The sequence below is a fragment of the Bos taurus genome, chromosome 5, assembly GCF_002263795.3.
Source record: "Bos taurus isolate L1 Dominette 01449 registration number 42190680 breed Hereford chromosome 5, ARS-UCD2.0, whole genome shotgun sequence".
NCBI classification, from domain to species: domain Eukaryota; kingdom Metazoa; phylum Chordata; class Mammalia; order Artiodactyla; family Bovidae; genus Bos; species Bos taurus.
The window spans coordinates 116819873-116845161 of record NC_037332.1 but is presented as its reverse complement, the minus strand read 5'-3'; the positions used below and the strand labels follow the sequence as shown (position 1 = coordinate 116845161).

Here is a 25289-nt window from a genome sequence, read left to right as displayed (position 1 = left end):
CCAATTCCGACAGCCGCCCAAACTCCAGGGGAGACGGATCTGCAGTGAACCTAATATCCCTCAAGGCTGCAGTGCCCTGCTGGCCCAGTGGTTAAGAATCCGCCTGCTAACGCAGGGGACTCGGTTCCCTCCCTGGCCTGGGAGGAGCCCACGTGCTGCTGAGCCACGAAGAGCCCCTGCTCTGCAACAGGAGAAGCCACGGTGCTGATAAGCCAGCACCTGCACTACAGAGCGGCCCCTCTTGGCGCGATTAGCAAAAGCCCGTGCACGGCAGCCGGGAATAAACACATTTAAAAAAAATTCCTCGACTGTCAAGCCATCAAACACAAGAGAAGTCCAAGAAACTGTCCCCGTCCAGAGAATCGGAAAGAGACGTGAAGACTAAATGTGACACGTGTCTCGGGTGGGGTCCTGGGATAAGAAAAAAGGACATCGGGTGAAAACTAAGGAAATTTGAACAAACGACAGACCAGTTAACGACGTGTCCACGCTGGTCCTTTCATTAACGGTAACGCCATTCCACGCTAAGGTATAAGATGGTAGTAATAAGAGAGGCTGTGGGTCCACGCTAAGGTATAAGATGGTAGTAATGAGAGAGACTGTGGGAAGGGACAGGCACCGGGGCGCCCTCTGTGTGATCTCTGTAATGTTTCTATAAATCTAAAACTGTGCTAACAAACACGGTTGATTATTTTAAAAAAAGAAAAGAAAACCAAATACCCAGCTCAGTGTGGGGCGGGGCGGGCGGGGCAGAGGCAGGGCGGGCGGGGCGGCAGGGCAGACTCACTCAGCACTTCTGCCATCACACCCAGGACACCCACAGCCAGACCTGGGCCTGCCCTTGAGCCGCTCTGGAGGACACAGACGGCAGAGTTGCAAAGTCAAATGATCACACACTAACAGAGATAATCAAGAGAGAGAAACGGCGGGGCAGCCAGAGAGAGAGCCCGTGGGACCCACGGCTTCACAAACACGCCACGCCCCCACCATCTGCAACCCTTCACCCCCAGACCCTGTCTCCAATGAGGCCAGCCAGGGAAGGGATGAAAACGGGGACCCCTGCCCCCCAGGAGCTCAGAAGGCAGGCGGGTAGAGAGAGGGCCACACACAGGACAACAGGCACAAGGGCCCTAAATGCGGGGGCGAGGGAAGGCCAGGAAGGCTTCCTGGAGGCGGTGACCTGCGTGCAGCTCACAGGAGAGCTGTGTCGAAGGCCACTGAAAATGAGTCACGTGAATTGGCTCACGGTGCCAGCATGGAGTTCTCAGACAGCCACCAACTCTGACCTGACCCCAGGTGCCTGGTGAGGCAAGGAAAGCCACCCCAGACTCATGAGAAAAGGTGGTTCAGGGCCACCTGGGGTTGGGAAGAGAGGCGGCACTTCAGAAGAGGCGCCCAGCGCAGTTCTGCCACTGCACGCTGCCGCACAGATGAAAACGCACCCCGCTAAGTGACGGAAAGCAGAGTCCAACGGCCCCGGAGCGTTATGATTCCAGATATGAAAGGTCCCGGACAGGCAAATCCGTGGAGACAGAAAGCAGATTAGCGGTTGTCAGAGGCTGGAGAGAAAGAGGGAATGAGTGATTGCTAAAGGGGGTGATGAAAACGTTCTAAAATTAGACTGTGGTGACGCTCGCACAATTCTGTGGATCCGCTGGAAGTTGGTGAACTGCACTCGGGATGGGTGGATATCATGGCATGCGAACTGGACCTGGGTCAAGGTACCCTCTCACCGTCCAGGCCTGCCCGCTGCCCTCGGGGAGCCCGGCCCCTCCCCACCGCCAGGCCCCCAGCTTAGCTCAGCCGCAGGTGGGCTCCCCACAGCCAGTACCCCAGGACCCAAAGCTGCTGGCCCCTGGAGGCCAGGCTGCAGAGGGGGCCCCCCGAGGGCAGGGCAAGGCCATGGCCTCGGCTCATTGCAAGGAGTGCCTGCACTCATTCCTACCCTGGCTGTTGAGACCAGGACAGACAGGAAAGCGCCAGCCCCTGCCTCCTGGGAGGAGCACGATGACTGGCCGGGGAGGGGGCAGCAACTGAGACGGGCTCTGCGGTCAGGGTGCCCAGGGAAGGCCTCCCCAGCAAGGCGGGGTGGAGCAGAGACGTGCCCAACACAAGGGTCTGCCGTGCCAACAGCCCTGCACGCAGCACCCACCGACCGAGGTGGAGAGGGGAGGGCTGGAGAGGGAGGCTGGGCCTCTCGGACTCAGGGCTGGGCTCAGCTGTGCCCACCCCCTACTCCATGCTGGGGGGTAGGGGGGCCTCCTGCCTCCTTGTCCACGTACCCCGCCCACACCCCACCCAGAGGGAAGGGCTGGAGGCAGCGGCATGTCCCACCAAGGCGGGGGGGACCTGATCACAGAAGGGCGAGTGTTTCCCTGGGGGCCCCCAGACCGCCAGCCCTCATGGCGCGGGCACACTTGGTTTTCCCAAACTGGGTCTGGCAGCACCGGGGGTTCTGGGTAGGCATGCCTCCCCCAACAAAATCCATTCCCCAGGGACAGAGCCAGGCTCTCTGAAGGCCTCCTCGAGTCACAGAGGGAGCCGCCCAGGACGGAAGTCAGGTGTCACTCCTGGGGTGTGGTCTGACCTCCCAGGGGACAACCAGGGCCACTCCACCCAAACCAGCCAGTGCTGGGGAGGGGGTGCGCTGCGCTCCTTAACCACGACTCTCCTCCTGGGGGATGGGCAGTGGCTGGGGCCCCCACCCAGGGCCTTCCTGGGGGAGGCAGCGCAGATGCGCCAGCTCGGGCCAGGGCGTTTTCGGGCCTCCGGTTTCTACTTTCCACACCTAGACCTTTGGTTCCCGAGGCCCAGAGAGGCTAAGCGTCTTGCCCAAGAGCACACAGCGACAGACTGGGCATTTTCCACTTGACCCCGCCCTGCGTACGGCACTCAGCTTAGAACAAACACCCAACTCTGCCACTCACCAGCGTGTGGCCTCAGGGAAGTTACTTAACCTCCCTGTGCCCAGGCTGCCTCATCTGTAAGGGGAGCTAATAACAGCCCCGAGCTCCAGCTATGATGAAAAGCAATCATGTGAAGTGCAGGCGACACGATCAGGCCTGGGCTAAGGGATGCTCTTGCCATCAGCACACCTGTGACGGCAGAGAGACTTCTCATCATGACCGTAAACTTACTCCTTGTGTTTCTTTCACAAACCCCCAGAAATTCCCCTGATCAACAAGAGCACTGCCTCTGCAGCCAAACACCCGAGTTCCCATCCTGGCTGAGCCACCTAGGTCACTGGGGGCTGAGACCAGCCGCCCACCTCTCCAGTTTCTGCATCCGCGGGAAGGGTGACAGCTAGGCTGTGAGCACCACGCCGGCCGTGGGCGCCGAGCACGTCGTCTGACGCTGAACTGAGCGGTTTCTATTACCATTGTTTTCTTTTTTTTTTGACAGACCAGTACTTCTTGTCTGCCGGTGTAACCACTGGGGACTTTAATCACAGGGCTTAAACACAGTCACAACCCTGATTATAACTCAAAGGCCAAACAGTCTTAACGAGAGCCCCGAGACGGCGACTGTCATTAGTGGTGAATTACAGTCCCAAGCCGCTGCCCGGCCCCTTGATTCAGTCCACGCGCCGACGCTGGAGGCGCGGAGAACACGGTTTTCTCTAATTAGGGAAACCCTCACTTTCTTGCTCCATCTCTGTCTGTAAAAGAAGTCGGACGGCCTGCCTTTAAGTTCTCAAGTGAACCAATCGCCCTTCTCCGACAGCGGCCAGCTCCGAGCAGACGGCCAGGCCACCCCTCCGCTGGGCTGGCTGGGCCTTCACCACCCTAGTCACGAAGTGAGCATCCCCGTCACGGACCTGGGCCTCCTCCTTGCTCCACAGCCAGCACCTGAACTGTCACCCCCGGTACGAGGGCATTTTCTGGATTCTGCCCAGGACAAAGACCCAAGGAGAGCCGCCACTGCCATACCACCCAAAAGCCGAGGAAAACTCAGACCTCGACCCTCTGTGCTGCCCAAGGCCCCAAGCGGTTTTCGAGTCCCCGACCAAAGGCCTTCGGAGCACCACCTGAGTGCCCACACGGCAGGTCTGGGCTCATAAACAGAAGCTGCTCGCCCCGGGCCAGAGCGTCTGTATTCCTCCTGTCAGCACCTTCACAGCCCAGGTCTCATTACCCACCCCACCCCCATTCATTTTTAAATTATTTAAAAACAGGAAGGCTCTGCTACACGACCTAAGGCTGTCCGCAGCCCCGCTGGGGAGCAGACGGTCTCCTTCCTGCGGACGGCAGGTGAGGAGCCCCCGCCCACCTCACAGGACAGGGGGCAGGCCGGTCACTCAACCCCCACAGGGTCTTCCTTTCCAGCGGGCACATGCCCTCTGCGGACCAGAGCCCCCTAGACGCTCAGGGAGGCCCCAGTGCACCAACGCCACAGAAGCCAGCCATCCGGACACACACAGGGGCTCAAGCGCCAGAAGCCCTGCGAGAATGGAGATCAGCCCAGGTCCCCGAGAGGGTGCAGCCCCCAGAAACGAGGGCCTGGCTGGAGGCACACCGCTCCACAACGGGAACCCCACTCCCACGCAAAGCTTGGGTGCAGTCGGCTTCAAGAGGGAACTCCCAAACCAAGACGCATGGGGAGCTGGAAGGGGCCCCCTGCCGCCCACGAGATGACCGGAGACAGACAGGTGGCCCCGTCCACCCGTCTGCAGGTGCTCAGAACCACCCACATGGGTCAGACCCTGAAACATCGAGGGGAGCCCTGCGCTTCTCCGATGACACTGACTCACGAGACGGGCGCTGGGCCTGGCACTGGGATCCCTCACCTGTAACATTGCTCAGATATGCGGATACAAAGAGAAAGTGCGCTTCGGGCTTACAACCTCCCCTGGCGACATCACTCTCACTAGAACCTAATAATACTTTGTGTTCATCGTGCCCGAGCCATTACTCTGTTCCATCAGACAGCAAGAAACGGTGATTCAGGAAAAGCCGGCCCAGGGCTCCTCGTCTCTGACTGGCGAGGGTGAGGCCCAGGAGGGCAGGGGAAGCAGGGGTCACACGGAGCTGCCGACCATCGGCTTCCTGATGCCCGCTCTGGCTGAAGAGATGACAGGAGCGCCTCACAGGCCAATGGCTTGGAGGGACCACCAGGTTCTCCTCTCACGAAGGGCCCCTGCCTGCCTTGGTGGGAGATGCAGGCTCAGGGTGGCCAGGATCACGCAGGACACACTCGGAGACTTCCCTGTGTGGCTTCCAGGAAATGCCTCTCCGGAGCGTGGGAGGGCAGACTGCACAGGGACAGGCCCTGCCCATCCCCAGGCCACACCCCACAGCCCATCAGCCACGGCAGCCCAGCGGAGAGAAGGGCAGAGGAGGGGAGGCACCCACGTAGACGCCCAGGGCAGTGGCGGGGGGTCGGGGGGAGAACCCACCTCCCCAGGCCCCAGGACCAAGCTGGCAAACCCTGTCCCCATGAGTCCAGCAATGTCCAGACTGCGGGTCAAGACCCCTGCCCACGGGCACAGTGCTGCAGAAGCAGCGACATCAAGGCCGAGGCAGAGGGAAGGTCAGGAAGGCCAGGCCCCCGACCTGGACCAGGCAGGGAGTCTTCAGAGGGGCGGCGGTAGAAAGGAGTGGCAGGTTTACCGAGGTCCCTGATCCCAAGGGTCCCAGCTACCTGTTGTGAGACTGTTTCATCCTAGCAGGGGACAAGAGCAAACCCCTGGAACACACTCACCCAGCCGAACCGTGTGTCCCCGATGGGCCGGGGACACACGGCAGAGTCAGGGCCACAACAGCCGCCCAGAAGGGAAGGGCACCGCGGCCTCTCCTGGTGTTGGGATCTCTGCCCTGGGTGTGTCCAGTCTGGAAGTGGGGTGGGGGCTGCACCATCTAATGCTCTCGTCAGCCCCCTCCCCGCTTACTGCTGGGGAAACTGAGGCAAGGGAGGGCTCAAGGCCTTCCTGCCCAAGGTCACCGAGCAGATGCCATGCAGACAAGACCCCAAACTTCTCTCTCAACCGCTGCACAGCCCAGCTCATCCTGCCAGGCCCAGGCCTGAGACAAGTCCCAAGGCCGGGCTGCGATGGGGGCTGGGGCCCAGGCACCTCCATTTTTGTGGGGGGAGTGATAAACAGAACTAGGAAGGCGAGAAAGGAACCCGGCGCTGCAAAAGGTGTGCCCAAACCAAATCCTCCCCGCCTCCGGAAATGTAGGGCTGGCAACACCTCCAGGGTGGGCTCAGCTTCCCTCAGGTCCAGGGCCCAGGCCGGGGCACGGACAGGTGCCCCAGCCCACCTGGTGGTAAGCCTGCCCAGGGGTGCAGGGCCTGCCCGGGTCAGGGGGCGCCTCAGGTTGGGGACTGCTGCTCTACGCCTCACCTCCCAGCGAGGCTGGCCCCAGCAAAGCCCCACCAGCTAAAAGCCCGGGACAAAGGGAAAGGAGACGGGGCAAATCGAGGGGTGCGGGGAGGGCAACTTTTTGGTGGGGTCATCTCCAGGGGCATAGGGGCCGGGGTCGCCCTCCACCTCTCCTGTGTCCCCCAGGAGTGAGCTCCTAAGACGACATTCACCGCGCCCCAGCCTGGACCCGGCGGCCTGCGCCCCACCGACCAACCTCCCATCTCAGGCTCCGCGCCCACGGGACGTCCTCCTCTCCCCGGCCGGCCGGGCATGACGCGGACCCGGAGACGCCGGGGCCCGCGCGCGCGGGAGGGGGGTGGCCGTGACGCGCGCCCAGGCCGCGCGGGACCCGGGGGCGTGTATGCGGGGCGCGTCCGCGCGGGTCCAGGCTCGGAGGGCCGCTGGCTGCGGGCGCTGGGAGGGCACTGCCGGGTTTCGGGCCGGCCAGCCCCCGAACGGGTCTGCGTGGCCGGCGAGTGGGCGTCCGCGCGCGCGCGCCGCTTACCCTGCGCGGAGATCGGGGCCACCTCTCATCCACCCGCCGCCTCGGCGCGCCCCTCACCAGCCGCCCGGCCGCGCTGCACCTGCCGCCCGCGCGGGAGCCGAGCGGCGCCGGGGAGCCCGGAGGAGGCGGCGGCCCCGCGGGTCCGGGCCACTAGCGCGGAGGCGGCGGCGGCGCCAGGTCGCGCGCTCGCGTCCCGCTGCGCGGAGTCTGCGCGCCCCCGGCCTGGCCTGCGCAGCCGCCGCCCCGCCCTAATCCCCGCCCCGCGTCGGCACGCCCCGCCCGGCGTCGCCCCGCCCCAAGACCTGAGCCGGCTCGCCCCGCCCCGCGCCGCCGCGCCACGCCCCGCGCCGCGCCTTAAAGGAGCCGCGCCCCCTTGCACGGCCTTGGCTCTCCCCTCCCGCCCCGGCGCGGCGGTCCCGCGGGGGCGCGCCTGCCCTGGCGGGTCCGCGCGCGAGAACGAGCGCGGTCACGCGGCGCCGCCTTTGTTTGGGTGGCGCACGTGCGCCCCCGCCACCTGCACCCACGCGGACGCGCAGCGGCCCCTCAGGGCGGCCTTCCGCCGCCTGCGCCCAGGGCCTCGCGGCCCCGCGAGTCTATAGGGCGGACGCCACGGGCACAGCCACGCACGGGCACGCGTGCCGCTGCCCCTTCATCCGCTGTCCGCCGGCCACGCATCCCAGGGGCAGCCGCAGTGGGACCGCCTGTGGTTCCGACCTGGGTCCAAGACGGCCACCCTCCCGTGGCGACCACATCCCAAAGGAAACCGCCTTTGCCCTGACGCCACGGTGCCCACGAGGGGAGGGAACCTAGAGCCTGCAGGGGAGGGTCGGTGCCGGGCACGCACCCCCTCTAGGCTGGCATACCTAGCAAGGGCTGAGCCCCATGCCGAGGGAGGGGACTCCCTGTCCTCAGGATCTGGACTGCTTTCTCTAAGTCGCACCTTTGTCATTCAAGGAATGCCCTCCACCAACCCTCCACTCTCCTGCATCTTCCCTGCGGGGAGACCATGGGGGTGGGGGTGGGGAGAAAGCTAGGCCTGTCTGCCTCTTTGCGACCCCGACCCCATGGACTGTAGCCCTCCAGGGTCCTCTATCCATGGATTCCCCAGGCAAGAATACTGGGGTGGGTTGCCATTTCCTTCTCCAGGGGATCCTCCCGGTGCAGGGATTGAACCCAGGTCTTCTGCATTTTAGGCAGATTCTTGACCCTCTGAGCCACCAGGGAAGCCCCCCTACCAAAGAGAACCCTGCCCATCCCTAGCCTCCAGAATCTAAGGCTGGCTAGCTCACAGGTAGAGGGGACCACACCTCCAAAACCACAAGTCCTCATCCTGGGTTAGGGGGCCCCACAATTAATTTCTCATCCAAGCCTGACCTGGGGAATGCTGCTGGGGCTTAGAGTGGGAGGAGCCAAAAGACCCGGCCCACAGGCCCCCCCACCCCCAGCCCTCTCAGCCACCTCTCCTCCCCTGGGCCCTCTGGGCTCTGCCTTGATCGTCCCATCTGCTTTATGTGTCTTCAGCCCAGCTCCCCTGCTCCGCTGCAAACCCAGTGACAGCGGGAGTCCTCCAGGCACCTCCGAGAATCCACAGCTAACCCCACACCACACCAATGCCCTAATGCACCTCCCCACCTCCAATCCAGTCCTCAAGTCTCCCAACTCAAGTGCTCCGGAAGCATTCCCTGAGGCAAGTGTCAACTGAAAAAAATTTGCACAGCCTAAAAGTCGAGAATTATGTTCTATTTGGCAGACTCACTTAGCCTAGCATGGCAGCCTTTCAGATACCTCTGAGGGACTTGTTCCAAAGAGGTCAGGAAAGGAGCCTTGGGCTTCCCTGGTGGCTCAGCAGGAAAGAATCCACCCGCAACGCGGGAGGTGCAGGTTCAATCCCTGAGTCGGGAAGGTTAGCCGGAGAAGGAAACGGCAATCCACTCCAGTACTCTTGCCTCAGAAATTCCATGGACAGAGGAACCTGGAGGGCTGTAGTCCATGGGGCTGCAAAGAGTCGGACTCAGAGACTTAACAACAACAGGATATACACCAGTTTTGGTTTGGGGGATAGATAGAGAAAAAGTAGATGAACAACAAAAGATTACTGATAATCACAAAAACAGACATCTCAAACTAAAGATTTTAGTGCTTTTTCTTCATGGATCACAGCCTTGTCAAGGCAAAGGGGCTTGTGTAACTCAAAGAACCTCTATGAGCCAGGCCATGTAGACAAACAACTTACGGTGCAGAGTTCTGACTAAACATGGTTACCTGGAGGAAGGGGTAGTAAACCGCTCCAGGATTCTTGCCTTGAGAACCCCACGAACAGTATGAAAAGGCAAAAAGATACGACCCCAGAAGATGAGGCCCCCAGGACGCAAGGTGTCCAGTATGCTACTAGGGAAAAATGGAAGGCCGTTTACTCATGAAGAGGCTGGGCCAAAGCAGAAACGATGCCCAGCTGTGGGTGCGTCTCGTGGTGAAACTCCAGTGCTGTAAAGAACAATATCGCCTAGGAGCATGGAACGTTAGGTCCACGCGAGGTGGATGTGGTCAAGCAGGAGATGGCAAGAGAGGACACTGACGTCTTAGGAATCAGTGAACTAAAATGGACCAGAATCGGTGAATTTAATTCAGATGACCATTCTATCTACTACTGTGGGCAAGAATCCCTTAGAAGAAATGGAGTAGCCCTCATAGTCAACAGTAGTCCGAAATGCAGTACTCGGGTGCAATCTCAAAAACGACAGAATGATCTCGGTTCATTTCCAAGGCAGGTCATTCAACATCACCGTAATTCAGATATATGCCCCAACCAGTGACACTGAAGAAGCTGAAGTTGAACGGTTCTATGAAGACTTACAAGACCTTCTAGAACTAACACCAAATAAAGATGCCTTTTTCATCATAGAGGATTGGACCGCAAAAGTGGGAAATCAAGAGATACCTGGATTAACAGGCAACTCTGACCTTGAAATACAAAATGAAGCAGGGCAAAGGCTAACAGAGTTTTGTCAAGAGAACACACAGGTTGTAGAAACACCCTCTTTCAACAACACAAGAGATGACTCTACACATGGACATCACCAGATGGTCGATACCAAAATCAGATTGATTATATTCTTGGCAGCCGAAGATGGAGAAGTTCTCTAACAGTCAGCAAAAATAAGACCTGGAGCTGACCATGGCTCAGATCATCAACTCCTTATTGCAACATTCAGACTTAAATTGAAGAAAGTGGGAAAAACCACTAGGCCGCTCAGGTATGACCTAATTCAAATCCCTTATGATTACATAGTGGAAGTGACAAATAGATTCAAGGGATTACATCTGATAGACAGAGTGCCTGAAGAGCTATGGATGGAGGTTCGTGACCTTGAACAGGAGGTGCTGACCAAAACCGTCCCAAAGGAAAAGAAATGCAAAAAGGCAAAGTGGCTGTCTGAGGAGGCCTTACAAATAGATGAGAAAACAAGAGAAGCGAAAGGCAAGGGTGGAAGAGAAAGATACACCCAACTGAAGGCAGAGTTGCAGAGAACAGCGAGGAGAGATAAGAAAGCCTTCCTCAGTGATCAGTGCACAGAAATAGAGGAAAACAGTGGAACGGGAAAGAATAGAGATCTCTTCATGAAAACTAGAGATATCAAGGGGACAAGGATGCAAGGGTGGGCACGATAAAGCCCAATAAGAATATGGACCTGACGGAAGCAGAGGAGATCAAGAAGAGGTGGTGAGAATTATACAAAGAAGGTCTTAATGACCCAGATGACCACGATGCTGTGGTCACTCACCTAGAGCCAGACATCCTGGAGTGTAAAGTCAAGGTGCCTTAGGAAGCATCACTATGATCCAAGCTAGTGGAGGTGATGGAATTCCAGTTAAGCTATTTCAAATCCTAAAATTTGATGCTCTTAAAGTGCTGCACTCAATATGCCAGCAAATTTGGAAAACAGCCGTGGCCACAGGACTGGAAAAGGTTAGTTTTCATTCCAATCCCAAAGAAAGGCAATGCCAAAGAATGCTCAAACTACTGAAAAGTTGTGCTCATTTCACATGCTAATAAGGTAGTGCTCAAAATCCTTCAAGCTAGGCTTTAGCTGTACGTGATGTCCAGATGTCCAAGCTAGATTTAGAAAAAGCAGAGGAACCAAGAGACCAAATTGCCATCATAGAAAAAGCAAGGGAATTCCAGAAAACATCTACTTCTGCTTCACTGACAGTGGTAAAGCGTTTGACTGTGTGGATAACAAAAAACTTGGAAAATTCTTCAAGAGGTGGAAATACCAGACCATCTCACCATCTCTGCCTCCTGAGAAATCTGTATGCAAGTCAAGAAGCAAGAGTTAGAACCAGACATGGAACAACAGACTGGTTCCATATTGGGAAAGGAGTACATCAAGGCTGTATGCTGTCACCCTGCTTATTAACTTCTGTACAGAGTACATCATGTGAAATGCTGGGCTGGATGAAGCACAAGCTGGAATCAAGATTGCCGGGAGAAATATCAACAACCTCAGATATGAAGATGACACCACTTTAATGGCAGAAAGCAAAGAGTGAAAAAGTTGGCTTAAAACTCAACATTCAAAAAAGTAAGATCATGGCACCTGGTCCCATCACTTCATGGCAGATAGATGGCAGAAAAGGGGAAGCGGTGAGAGATTTTCTCTTGTTGGACTCCAAAATCACGGAGCCTGGGCTCCGGCGGCTCAAACGGTAAAGACTGCAGCGCAAGAGACCCAGGTTCGATCCGTGGGTGAGGAAGATCCCCTGCAGAATGAAATGGCTGCTTACTCCAGCACTCTTGTGTGGAGAATTCCATGGACAGTAGAGCATGGCAAGTAGAAGGGCAAAAAGTGGAAGCAGTGACAGATTTTATTTTCTTGGGCTCCAAAATCATGGCGGACCGTGACTGCAGCCATGAAATTAAAAGACGCTTGGAAGGAAAGCTATGATGAACCTAGACAGAGTATTAAAAGCAGAGACATCACTTCCTGAAAAGGTCTGTATAGTCAAAGTTATGGTTTTTCCAGTAGTCATGCATGGATGTGAGCGTTGGACCATAAAAAGGCTGAGCACTGAAGAACTGATGCTTTCGAATTGTGATGCTAGGAAGGACTGTTGAGAGTCCCTTAGACAGCCAGGAGATCAGCCGGTTCATCCTAAAGGAGATAACGCTGAATCTTCATCGCAAGGATGAAGCTGAAGCGCCAATACTTTGGCCACGTGATGTGACAAGCCGACTCATTGGAAAAGCCCCTGATTCTGGGAAAGATTGAAGGCCAAAGGAGAAGAGGGCGACAAAGGATGAGACGGTTAGATAGTATCACCAACTCAACGGACCTGAATAAGCAAACTCTCTGTGATAGTGAAGGACGGGGGAGCCTGGTGTGCTGCAGTCCATGGGGCGGCAAAGAGTCGGACCAAGGATTTTTCTGTTTTTCTATATAAGGAAAGATGCAAGTCTGGTCTCTTTGAAATCACTCCTTTGATATGCATCTTAATTATCTCAGATCGGTGCCCGGATTTCCTCCGTCTGAATCCCCTCAGGATACAGCATGGGAGAGGGGGTGGCTACACTGGCTGAAGGCCTGATGGTCACAGCATCCTGTGTTTATTGAAATGCCAGGGGATTTGGGGCCCCCAGCATCCTCCCCCTGCATCCTCCCCCAGCACCCTACCCCCAGCATCCTCCCCATCCTCCCCCATCATCCTCCCCATCATCCTCCCCCAGCACCCTCCCCCATCATCCTCCCCCAGCAACCTCCCCCAGCATCCATGCTAGGAAGGTAGACCTGACAGGCCTGGGTCAGAGGCAAGCATTCAGGTGGGCTCCTAGCAGGCCTCAGTTTCCTGTCTGTAGAATGGGTGTGCTAAGTCACTTGAGTCATATCCGACTCTTTGTGACCCCATGGACTGCAGCCCGCCAGACTCCTCTGTCCATGGCATTACCCCAGGCACGAATACTGGAGTGGGTTACCATTTCCTTGGGAGACCAAGTGATCTCATAATAAAGGAGCACAAGCGTGGCGTCTGTTGCGGGGTGGCATGGCTTCTATGCAAGCAGTTGGCAGCACTGAGAGCTCTGGTGGGGGGTCTGCGTCGCCTTCCTGCCCAGTGCCCCTGCCAGGCCCAGGCCCAGCTTCCAGACCCCCGATCCTCCTCCTTCCTGGCCCGGAATGCACCCTGCCCCTACAGCTCCCTAGCCCCTTCTCTGCTTTCCAGGCAAATGTGTGTGTGCCTGCTTAGTTGCTCAGTCGTGTCCCATTCTTTGCGATGCCATGGACTGCAGCCCGCCAGGCTCCTCTGTCCATGGGGAGTCTCCAGGCAAGAATACTGCAGTGGGTTGCCATGCCCTTCTCCAGGGGATCTTACCAGGCAAACGAGATCTTCCCAACCGCAAGCTCACTATTCCTGCCCCCAGGCCTTGTTCCCGCCAGGACCATCTTCCTTATTCAGACTCCACCCAGCCTGTAGGACTCGGCTCCACAAAGGCCCCCTCCACCAGCCTGGCCAGAGGTGGTCCCAGCCTCCCTTGCAGCCAGGACCCTGGGGACCCCCTGCCTCTATCAGTCTGACTGTTTAGTTGTTGGTGGTTGTACTCTTGGAGATTGTCAGCTGACTCGGTGGTAAAGAATCCACTTGCCAATGCAGGAGGTGCGGGTTCAATCCTTGCAGAGGGAAGATCCCCTGGAGGAGGAAATGGCAACTCACTCCAGTATTCTTGCCTGGGAAATCCCATGCACAGAGGAGCCTGGCGGGTACAGTCCGTGGGGTTGCAAAGAGTCGCTGTGACTGAGCGCACACTCACGGTTGTCTTCTTGTCTTTCCCCCTCACTGTCTCCATCAACCCAGCTGCGGAAAGACCCGGGTTTTTCAGGTGTGTGTCCCTGCCCCCACCTCTGGCCCTTGGCCGGCCTCTGTAGTTGTCAGAGCCCTTTGGTTCACAGATGACAGAAATCTACCTCAAACAAGCCCCAAAGGGAACCTATTTGTTCATGAAAGTGGTAAGTGCGATGGTTGAAGTGCTCACACGTAGTTGCACACCGTGGCCCTTCACCCTAGTGGGACGCAGAGCAGAAGCCACGGGGTGAAGCACCAGGACTCGGGCGCCAGGGGACACAGAGCAGAAGCCACGTGGTGAAGCACCAGGACTCAGGGACCAGGCGGGAGCTGGAGGCACCCAGGAGACGGGAGGGAGTTGAGGCAGGTTTCTGGGGCCGCCCCGGGTCCCTGACTTTCAGCCCATCCTAGGAAATTCACTGGGCGCCCAGTCTCTACCTGACACTGCTTGCCCTGGGCTTGCGGGGGTACAGGCATGGACCAGATGCCCCCGGAGTGGGGCGCCTGATGTTACAAGACCCCCACACCCCCGTCACCCCTTTTGCTGAGGAGGACCGTTATGGGCTGAACTCTGTTCCCCAGACTTCATATGTTGGGTCCTAGCCCCCAACTCCTCAGAATGTGGTGTAATTGGAGAGGTGATGGGGGCTTCCCTGGTGGCTCAGTGGAAAAGAATCTGCCTTCCAGTGCAGAAGACATGGGTTCGATCCCTGGTCTAGGAAGAACTCACGCGCCTCAGGACCACTAAGCCCGTGCGCCACAACTCCTGGGCCCACGGGCCGCGACTGCTGGAGCCTGCACCCCAGAGCCTCTGCTCTGCAACGAGACAAGTCCGCGCGCTGCAGCTCGAGAGCGGACCCCGCTCTGCACAACTCAGGAGAAGCCCGTGCAGCAGTGAAGACCCAGCACAGCCAAGAATAAACGCACACTTATTAAAAACAGTAATAATAATAAAGAGGTGACTGAGTTAAAATAAGGTCGTTAAGGTGGGCCCTAATCCCACAGGACTGAAGTCCTTAAAAAGCAGAGATCAGGACATAGACACACACACACACACACACACACACACACACACACGGAGAGGATGGCCGTCGACACGCCAAGGAGAGCGGCCTCGGGAGCAACCAAGCCTGCTGACACTCTGATCTTTAACCTCCAGGCTGTGGGCTTCCCAGGTGGCTCAGCGGTAAAGAATCCGCCTGCCCATGCAGGAGAGGCAGGTTCGATCCCTGGGTTGGGAAGACCCCCTGGAGGAGGAAATGGCAACCCACTCCAGTATTCTTGCCAGAGAATCCCATGGTCAGAGGAGCCTAGAGGGCTATAAGTCCATGGGGTCACAAAAGAGTCAGACACGACTTACTGACTAAACAACTGCAGACTGTGAGAAAATACACCCCAATATTTAAGCGGCCTCATCTGCGGTATTTGTTACACCAGACCTTGCGGGCTGCTAACCAGGACACAGGCTCAGAGCAGCCACCTGGCTCTCAAGGCCACCAGGCTGAGGGTCTGCAAGGCCACCACTGGCTCCTCACCCCACTGCTCAGAGCTGAGTCTGCCTGCCAGTCCAGAGGTAGAAAGTCTGATTGTTCTGTGTATTCTGAGTCAATCACCACGTTTACCCGGCAGCCCTGGGGACTGCTTTGCATACAGCAGGCACTTAGTACATGTGGTACTTGTTGTTGTTCAGTCGATAAGTTGTGTCTGACACTTTGTGACCCTATGGATGCTCCTCTGTCCTCCACTATCTCCCAGACTTTTCTCAGATTCATGTCCATTGATTCAGTGATGCCATCCAACCATCTCATCCTCTGTCATCCCCTTCTCCTTCTGCCCTTAATCCTTCCCAGCATCAGGGTCTTTTCCAATGAGTCAGCTCTTCACATCAGGTGGCCAAAGTATTGGAGCTTCAGCTTCAGCATCAGTCCTTCCAGTGAGTATTCAGAACTGATCTCCTTTAGGATGGACTGGTTGGATCTCCTTGCAGCCCAAGAGACTCTCAGTTTGGTAATAATGCTGGCCAAATGATGCCCAGAAACGTAATTCACGTATTTCCTTGACTCTAAAGTGCTAGGGGATGACAGAGGATGAGATGGTTGGATGGCGTCACTGACTCGATGGACGTGAGTTTGAGCAAGCTCCAGGAGGTGGTGATGAACAGGGAAGCCTGGCGTGCTGGAGTCCATGGGGTCGCAAAGAGTCAAACACAACTGAGAAACTGAACTGAACTGAAAGTGCTACCAGGTAAGATGCCGCTGCTGCTGCTACGTCACTTCAGTCGTGTCCAACTCTGTGCGACCCCGTAGGCGGCAGCCCACCAGGCTCCCGTCCCTGGGATTCTCCAGGCAAGAACACTGGAGGGGGTTGCTGTTTCCTTCTCCAGTGCATGCATGCATGCTATGTTGCTTCAGTTGTATCCGACTCTGTGCGACCCTATGGACAGCAGCCCACCAGGCTCCTCTGTCCACAGGAGTATCTAGGCAAGAACACTGGAATGGGTTGCCATTTCCTTCTCCAAGGTAAGATGCACCATCAGTTTAATAACAGATTTTTAGGAAAAAAAAATGAACGCCCACCCTACATCAGAGCTGTCCTCTGTTGGAAGTTGTGTCAGCTTCTCGCAAATGTTCAGATGATGACAAATGAGCATCTCAGTGAAGGGAGTGTGCGGATAAATGCAAGATGTGACGGCTTGTCTCTGCTTGTGGCCTTAGGGAGTGGGTGTTTCCTATAGAAGAGGGGGTCAGGATAGGATCCCTGGCTCTTGGCAGGGCTTAGCCAGGCCCCAGGGAGGCGGCAGAGCCCAGACCCCAAGTGGAGACCCCCAAGTCGGCGGGCCTGCGGTGGGGGCTTGCTGCACAAACCGGGGTTCCTGGCTTCGGAGCCTGATGGAGTGCGCCACCTTGTGGGCAGGAACCGCAGTGCAGGGGCCAGGCGCCCCGCCCCCTGGACCAGCCCCTCCACCACTCCCAGTCCTTGCGGGCACCACTTGGGTCCACGCGGTCACGCCCTCCCCCCTCAGCAGCCTGGCCTTCTGTCTCCCTGGGGAGGAGACTGGGTCTACAAGCCTGGATCCAGGCTCTGGGTCTCAGGTGCTGCGTGACCCTGGCCGGTTTGTCAACCACTCTGCGCCTCAGTTTCTCTACTTTGCAGGCCGGTGGCCAGGCCTCATTCCTTCTCGCCCTGCTCTCTGCAGACATGCAGACCTGACCCTTACAGTCATTCTTGCGGAAGACCCGTGCCTGAGCGGCCAGCCGGAGCGCTCAGTGGCGCTGGGGGAGCAGGGGCCCCCGGAGGCTTTTCGGAGGGGGGGCTTTGGAGCCGAGGTAGGAATCAGGGAGGGCCTGGCGGCGGGGACAGGGAGGAGGGCATGGAGGGGCCACGGACCTCTCTGTTCTTGGGCCCCTGGGGCTGAGTGGGTAGGGGCAGAGAGCTTCAAGAACTGTAACAGAGCAGGCTGGAGGACACTTTTTTGTGTCCAAAAGTGTGTGTACACAGAAAAAGAGCCTAAAAAAGTGTCCACCAGCGCCCCCTTGTGTCAGGGCGGAAATCAGACACCGAAGAGACCAGCAACCAGAAGAAGCTAAAACAGAGGGAACCGTCTTGGAAGTGACGGGTGCAATAGATTAAAAGCCTGTGCTTAGTACCGATTACATAGGAAGGGGCCTATAGATCTTGAGAAATATAAGCTGGACCAAGGAACTAGCCGAAAATGAACTGACCGGACATAGCCCACAACAACACCAGAGAAAGTCCTAGATATATTTTTACTGTTTTTACTATCTTTTTTTTAATTTTTAAAAATTTTAAGTCCTCTATTACTCCCTTAATGTCATTTTTATAACCCACTATTACTTTGCAAAAAAAAGAGACCCTATTTTTTAAAGCAAACTTCATATATATATATCGGAGAAGGCAATGGCACCCCACTCCAGTACACTAGCCTGGAAAATCCCATGGACGGAGGAGCCTGGTAGGCTGCAGTCCATGGGGTCGCTAAGAGTTGGACACAACTGAGCGACTTCACTTTCACTTTTCACTTTCATGCACTGGAGAAGGAAATGGCAACCCACTCCAGTGTTCTTGCCTGGAGAATCCCAGGGACGGGGGAGCCTGGTGGGCTGCCATCTCTGGGGTCGCACAAAGTCGGATACGACTGAAGCGACTTAGCAGTAGCAGTAGCATATATATATATATATTTTATATTTTTTGTGACTTTTTTTTTCTTTTTTTCTGTTCTTTAACATTGTAGTTCTGAAAATCCAACCTCTTCTCTAGGTTTTTAATCTTTGCTTTTAGGTATTTGATATCAATTTTGTACCTTTAAAGAACCCAATCTTCAGTACCCATTTTTACTTGGGCGCAAGATTACTGGCTTGACTGCTCTCTCCCCCTTTGGACTCTCCTTTTTCTCCACCAGGTCGCCTCTGTCTCCTCCCTCCCCCTTCTCTTCTCTACCCATCTCTGTGAATCTCTGTGTGTTCCAGACAGTGGAGAACACTTAGGGAACTGATTACTGGCTGGATCTGTCTCTCTCTCCTTTTGATTCCCCGCTTTTATCCTCCTGGCCACCTCTGTCTGCTTCCTCCCTCGTCTCTTCTCTGTATAACTCCGTGAACACCTCTGAGCAGTCCAGACTGTGGAGTGCACATAGGAAGTGATTACTGGCTAGCTTGCTCTCTCCTCTTTTGATTCCCCCTCATCTCATTCGGGTCACCTCTAACTCCCTCCTCCCTCTTCTCTTCTCCATGTAACTCTGTGAACTTCTCTGGGTGTCCCTCACTGTGGAGAAACTTTTCATCTTTAACCTAGATGTTTTATCAATGGTGCTGTATAGAAGGAGAAGTCTTGAGGCTACTGTAAAAATAAGACTGAAAACCGGAAGCAGGAGGCTTAAGTCCAAATCCTGAGAACACCAGAGAACTCCTGACTCCAGGGAACATTAATGGACAGGAGGTCATCAAACGCCTCCATACCTACACTGAAACCAAGCACCACCCAAGGGCCAACAAGTTCCAGAGCAAGACATACCACGCAAATTCTCCAGCAACACAGGAACACAGCCCTGAGCGTCAATATACAGGCTGCCCAAAGTTACTCTAAACTCATTGACATCTCATAACTCATTACTGGACACTTCACTGCACTCCAGAGAGAAGAAATCCAGCTCCACCCACCAGAACACTGACACAAGCTTCCCTAACCAGGAAACCTTGACAAGCCACACATACAACCCCACCCACAGCGAGGAAACTCCACAATAAGGAGAACTCCACAAACTTCCAGAATACAGAAAGGCCACCCCAAACACAGCAATATAAACAGGATGAAGACACAGAGGAATACCCAGCAAGTATTGCAAGAGGGCATCAGAGGGCAGACACATTGAAACCATAATCACAGAAAACTAGTCAATCTGATCACACGGACCACAGCCTTGTCTAACTCAATGAAACTAAGCCATGCCTGTGGGGCCCCCCAAGATGGGCGGGTCATGGTGGAGAGGTCTGACAGAATGTGGTCCACTGGAGAAGGGAATGGCAAACCACTTCAGTATTCTTGCCTTGAGAACACCATGAACAGTATGAAAAGGCAAAATGATAGGATACTGAAAGAGGAACTCCCCAGGCCAGTAGGTGCCCAATATGCTACTGGAGATCAGTAGAGAAATAACTCCAGAAAGAATGAAGGGATGGAGCCAAAGCAAAAACAATACTCAGTTGTGGATGTGACTGGTGATAGAAGCAAGGTCCGATGCTGTAAAGAGCAATATTGCATAGGAACCTGGAATGTCAGGTCCATGAATCAGGGCAAATTGGAAGTGGTCAAACAGGAGATGGCAAGAGTGAATGTCGACATTCTAGGAATCAGCAAACTAAAATGGACTGGAATGGGTGAATTTAACTCAGATGACCATTATATCTACTACTGTGGGTAGGAAGGAGTCCCTCAGAAGAAATGGAGTAGCCATCATGGTCAACAAAAGAGTCCGAAATGCAGTACTTGGATGCAATCTCAAAAATGACAGAATGATCTCTGTTCATTTCCAAGGCAAACCATTCAATATCACAGTAATCCAAGTCTGTGCCCCAACCAGTAACACTGAAGAAGCTGAAGTTGAACGGTTCTATGAAGACCTACAAGACCTTTTAGAACTAACACCCAAAAAAGATGTCCTTTTCGTTATAGGGGATTGGAATGCAAAAGTAGGAAGTCGAGAAACACCTGGAGTAACAGGCAAATTTGGCCTTGGAATATGGAATGAAGCAGGGCAAAGACTAATAGAGTTTTGCCAAGAAAATGCACTGGTCATAGCAAATACCCTCTTCCAACAACACAAGAGAAGACTCTACACATGGACATCACCAGATGGTCAACACCAAATCAGATTGATTATATTCTTTGCAGCCAAAGATGGAGAAGCTCTATACAGTCAGCAAAAACAAGACCAGGAGCTGACTGTGGCTCAGATCATGAACTCCTTATTGCCAAATTCAGACTTAAATTGAAGAAAGTAGGGAAAACCACTAGACCATTCAGGTATGACCTAAATCAAATGATTATACAGTGGAAGTGAGAAATCGATTTAAGGGCCTAGATCTGATAGAGTGCCTGATGAACTATGGAATGAGGTTCGTGACATTGTACAGGAGACAGGGATCAAGACCATCCCCATGGAAAAGAAATGCAAAAAAGCAAAATGGCTGTCTGGGGAGGCCTTACAAATAGCTGTGAAAAGAAGAGAAGTGAAAAGCAAAGGAGAAAAGGAAAGATATAAGCATCTGAATGCAGAGTTCCAAAGAATAGCAAGAAGAGATAAGAAAGCCTTCCTCAGCTATCAGTGTAAAGAAATAGAGGAAAACAACAGAATGGGAAAGACTAGAGATCTCTTCAAGAAAATCAGAGATACCAAAGGAACATTTCATGCAAAGATGGGCTCGATAAAGGACAGAAATGGTATGGACCTAACAGAAGCAGAAGATATTAAGAAGAGATGGCAAGAATACACAGAAGAACTGTACAAAAAAGATCTTCACGACCAAGATAATCACGATGGTGTGGTCACTCACCTAGAGCCAGACATCCTGGAATGTGAAGTCAAGTGGGCCTTAGAAAGCATCACTACGAACAAAGCTAGTAGAGGCGATGGAATTCCAGTTGAGTTATTTCAAATCCTGAAAGATGATGCTGTGAAAGTGCTGCATTCAATATGCCAGCAAATTTGGAAAACTCAGCAGTGGCCACAGGACTGGAAAAGGTCCGTTTTCATTCCAATCCCAAAGAAAGGCAATGCCAAAGAATGCTCAAACTACCGCACAATTGCACTCATCTCACACGCTAGTAAAGTAATGCTCAAAATTCTCCAAGCCAGGCTTCAGTAATACATGAACCGTGAACTTCCAGATGTTCAAGCTGGTTTTAGAAAAGGCAGAGGAACCAGAGATCAAATTGCCAACATCTGCTGGATCATGGAAAAAGCAAGAGAGTTCCAGAAAAACATATATTTCTGCTTTATTGACTATGCCAAAGCCTTTGACTGTGTGGATCACAGCAAACTGTGGAAAATTCTGAAAGAGATGGGAATACCAGACCACCTAACCTGCCTCTTGAGAAACCTATATGCAGGTCAGGAAGCAACAGTTAGAACTGGATATGGAACAACAGACTGGCTCCAAATAGGAAAAGGAGTTCATCAAGGCTGTATATTGTCACCCTGCTTGTTTAACTTATATGCAGAGTACATCATGAGAAAGGCTGGGCTGGAAGAAGCACAAGCTGGAATCAAGATTGCCGGAAGAAATATCAATAACCTCAGATATGCAGATGACACCACCCTTATGGCAGAAAGTGAAGAGGAACTAAAAAGTCTCTTGATGACAGTGAAAGTGGAGAGTGAAAAAATTGGCTTAAAGCTCAACATTCAGAAGATGAAGATCATGGCATCTGGTCCCATCACTTCATGGGAAATAGATGGGGAAACAGTGGAAACAGTGTCAGACTTTATTTTTTGGGGGCTCCAAAATCACTGCAGATGGTGACTGCAGCCATGAAATTAAAAGATGCTTACTCCTTGGAAGGAAAGTTATGACCAACCTGCCGGGGTCCAGCCCCAGCTGATCCAGGGTATTCGAAGGAGAGACGGCGTAGGCGAAGATCAGGAAACAATTGCTTAATTAAACATTAATTAAGGATATAAAGAGTAATAGGATGAGGATAGCTCAGTGAGGAAATTCAGTGGAGAAAAGAGGCTGAAATAAGGATAGCTCAGTGAGGAAATTCAGTGGAGAAAAGAGGCTGAATAATTCAGCCAGAAGGTAAGAGAAAGAACGACATGGGGAGACCAAGTTTCGGTGAACAAGGCCCGCACTTTATTTTCCAAAGTAGTTTTTATACCTTAAGTTATGCATAGAGGATAATGGGGGAAGGGGTAGAGTCATGCAGCAAGCCAGGCTTTCTTCCTGCAAACTTATCATATCCAAAAGCTTAGGTGATTTGCATCATCTTCTGGCCCGGAGGCCTGTTAACATTTTAAGACCCTTTCTTCAGAAAACTTATTTTTCTCTAAAGGTAATTGGTCAGGAGCCACCCTCCAAAAGCATTAGATAAAGTTGCATTCCTACAGAGCAAAGGTGTGGTGGGCTATAACAAGAAAAAGAATTAACTCAAGGGTCCCAGGTTACAAACATTAAAGCTACTACTTACACCAATTATATTAATCAATACACTGCCAGGGACACAGCAGGTAAGGGATATGGAAACTTAGCAGCAAACATTGGCCCAATAAGTGAAAATCCCTTCACCAATACAATTTCTAATCAATCTTTTAACTACTCAAAGGAATCTGTGTTTAGACAGTTTAGAACATCTCCTGCCTCTCACAGTTGGGAGGCTCTGAACAATCACATGTTGGCCAGAAAAACTTATTCAGGCAGGCTAGAGGACTTCCAAAGGAGTTTGTAGGTTGAAACACTGTCACACCCAGGAATTATTAACTGGAGCTGTAAGCTAACTCTTTTTTCAGAGAGAGGTAGTGGGGGACAGCCCCCCATAAAGTCAGAGGTGTAGGTGAGAGCACAAAGCAGAAAGTAGGCAGACTCTGGTTTTGGGGGTAAATGCTCGAGCATTTCCAGGGAGACTCCTGAGGCTTGATCCCACCTTTGCATATGCCAAGCCTCCTTCCTCATGACCTTTGCCGGGGCGGAGCTTGCTCCCCGCACCAACCTAGATAGCATATTCAAAAGCAAAGACATTACTTTGCCAACAAAGGTCCATCTAGTCAAGGCTATGGTTTTTCCAATGGTCATGTATGGATGTGAGAGTTGGACTGTGAAGAAAGCTGAGTACCGAAGAATTGATGCTTTTGAACTGTGGTGTTGGAGAAGACTCTTGAGAGTCCCTTGGACTGCAACGAGACCCAACCAGTCCATTCTGAGGGAGATCAGCCCTGGGATTTCTTTGGAAGCAATGATGCTGAAGCTGAAACTCCAGTACTTTGGCCACCTCACGCGAAGAGTTGACTCATTGGAAAAGACTCTGATGCTGGGAGGGATTGGGGGCAGGAGGAGAAGGGGACGACAGAGGATGAGATGGCTGGATGCCATCACTCACTCGATGGATGTGAGTCTGAGTGAACTCCAGGAGATGGTGATGGACGGGGAGGCCTGGCGTGCTGCGATTCATGGGGTCACAAAGAGTTGGACACGACTGAGCGACTGAACTGAACTGAGGCTGGAGGAGGTCACCTGACAATATCCAGAGTTATTATAAGAAAAGGAGCGAGGCGGAGAGTTAGGATCCTACGGACCAGCTCTGTCTGGTAGAACTTTCTAGAAACACTGCAGCCCCAGGCAGTAGCCACACGAGGTTAATGAGCATTTAAGATGTGGCTGGTATGAATGAGAAGCTGCGTGTGTAACGGCATTTCATTTTAATTAATTCAAATGTAAATAGTCAGACGTGGCTAGGGCCTAATGCTGGCAGACTGCGCCGCGACGAGACAGGGACGGGCATCACAAAGCTGTGCCCGCCGGGGCTCCCTGGAGGTCAGGGCTAGGACTCCGCACTTGCACTGCTGGGCCAAGGTCCAGTCCCTGGTCTGGGAACTAGGATCCCCGCAAGCCCCACCGTGAGGCTAAGAAAATGAAATTTTAAAATGTTGCACGTGAATTAAAATTAATTCACATGTAAAAAGAAAGAGAGAGAGACATGCCTACAGAACAGATGAAAACTGCAGCCTAGGATTTCAAAATGAGGCCCCCAAATTAAGAAAGATGATAGAAATCATGAAAGAACAACACAATTCACCTCACGTCTCTTTTTCTTTTACACGTGAGTTAATTTTAATTCATGTGCAACTTTTTTTATTTTATTTTTTTAGCAGAAAATAAGTGACTGGAGAAATAGACAATTTGCGAGTTGAAAGGCTCAGGGAATAGTTAGAAATATTGGGTTGGCCACAAGGTTCATTGGGGATTTTCCATATTACCTTATGGAAAAAACTCAAATGAATCTTTTAGCCAGCCCAATAAAAGGAAAAAATAATTCTGGGAATGGAAGGCGAAATTAAAAGGGACTCAAGAAGGAGTAAACAGAAAGAACACTGCCTGGAGATAAATAGAAGATCGGAAGTAGGAAAGTTTTTTAAGTCAAAAAGGAATGATGAAGATATAAAAGGCTTTGAGAGAGAATGAGAGATGTGGACACCAGGCTGCTGCTGCTGCTGCTGCTAAGTCGCTTTAGTCGTGTCCAACTCTGTGCGACCGCGTAGATGGCAGCCCACCAGTCTCCCCCGTACCTGGGATTCTCCAGGCATGAGCACTGGAGTGGGTTAAACGGCCTAATAAATGACTGGTTACAGGAGTCCCCAGAGAAGAGAACCAGATCAGTGGCCCAGAGCAAGCATCAGAACCAGAATTCCAGAAAGCAGATTCTGAAATTTAAGACAAATGAATAACCTTGGATGACGCATTGAAAGAGCACGTCTTATACCAGGAAAATTAACCTGGGATGGTGACTAACTGTGAGACAAAGTAAATGAAACTTCAAAGCGAAAGAAAATAAAATCCTTCGGACATTCAGGTTAAAACAGACAAACAAACTCGTCTCTTGGGAAGGAAATGCGTCGGATCAGCCTTGGACTGTTGACAGCCTCGCGTTCCACCGGAAGGTTATACCGCTGCATATGCAAAGGAGGAACGGTGAGCCCAGAACATTACATTCAGAGAACACGGCCTCGAGTGGCAGAGGCTGCGGAGAGGCCCCCTCTGCGCAGGGGGACTGCTTCCAGGAGCCTTCACTGGACTCATCCTCCAGGGAGACTGGTCAGCACAGCCCCATGCCGCCCTGAGTGCCAGAGGGGTCCAGGAAGGGGCAGGACCCTCTCCCAGGAGGGAGGGAGGCCTGACTGGAGAATGGCTTTTTTTAGTAAACTTTTTATTTTAGAAAAGTTTTAGGTTAACAGAAAAAATTGCAAAGACAGTTCAGAGTTCCCTCATACCCACACTCGGCTTCCCCAGTTAGCATCTCGTGGTCCAGTTGCGTCCACCTCTCTGCAACCCCGTGGACTGCAGCACGCCAGGCTTCCCT

At 53.4% G+C, this 25289-nt stretch overlaps 1 protein-coding gene across 2 annotated transcripts in view; it reads right to left on the bottom strand.

The window, feature by feature from the left end:
* Positions 1-6991, bottom strand: part of GRAMD4 (GRAM domain containing 4) — a 66239-nt gene extending 59248 nt beyond the window's left edge. The window contains exon 1 of one of the 2 annotated variants that reach the window (NM_001102263.2): positions 6870-6991. In NM_001102263.2, coding sequence (NP_001095733.2) covers positions 6870-6898 — 29 coding nt within the window. In that variant the 5' untranslated portion in view covers positions 6899-6991. Of the gene's footprint in view, positions 1-6578; positions 6602-6869 lie in introns of those variants that run through there. The other variant, XM_059886669.1, reaches the window with a different exon arrangement.
* Positions 6992-25289: the final 18298 nt, after the last annotated feature.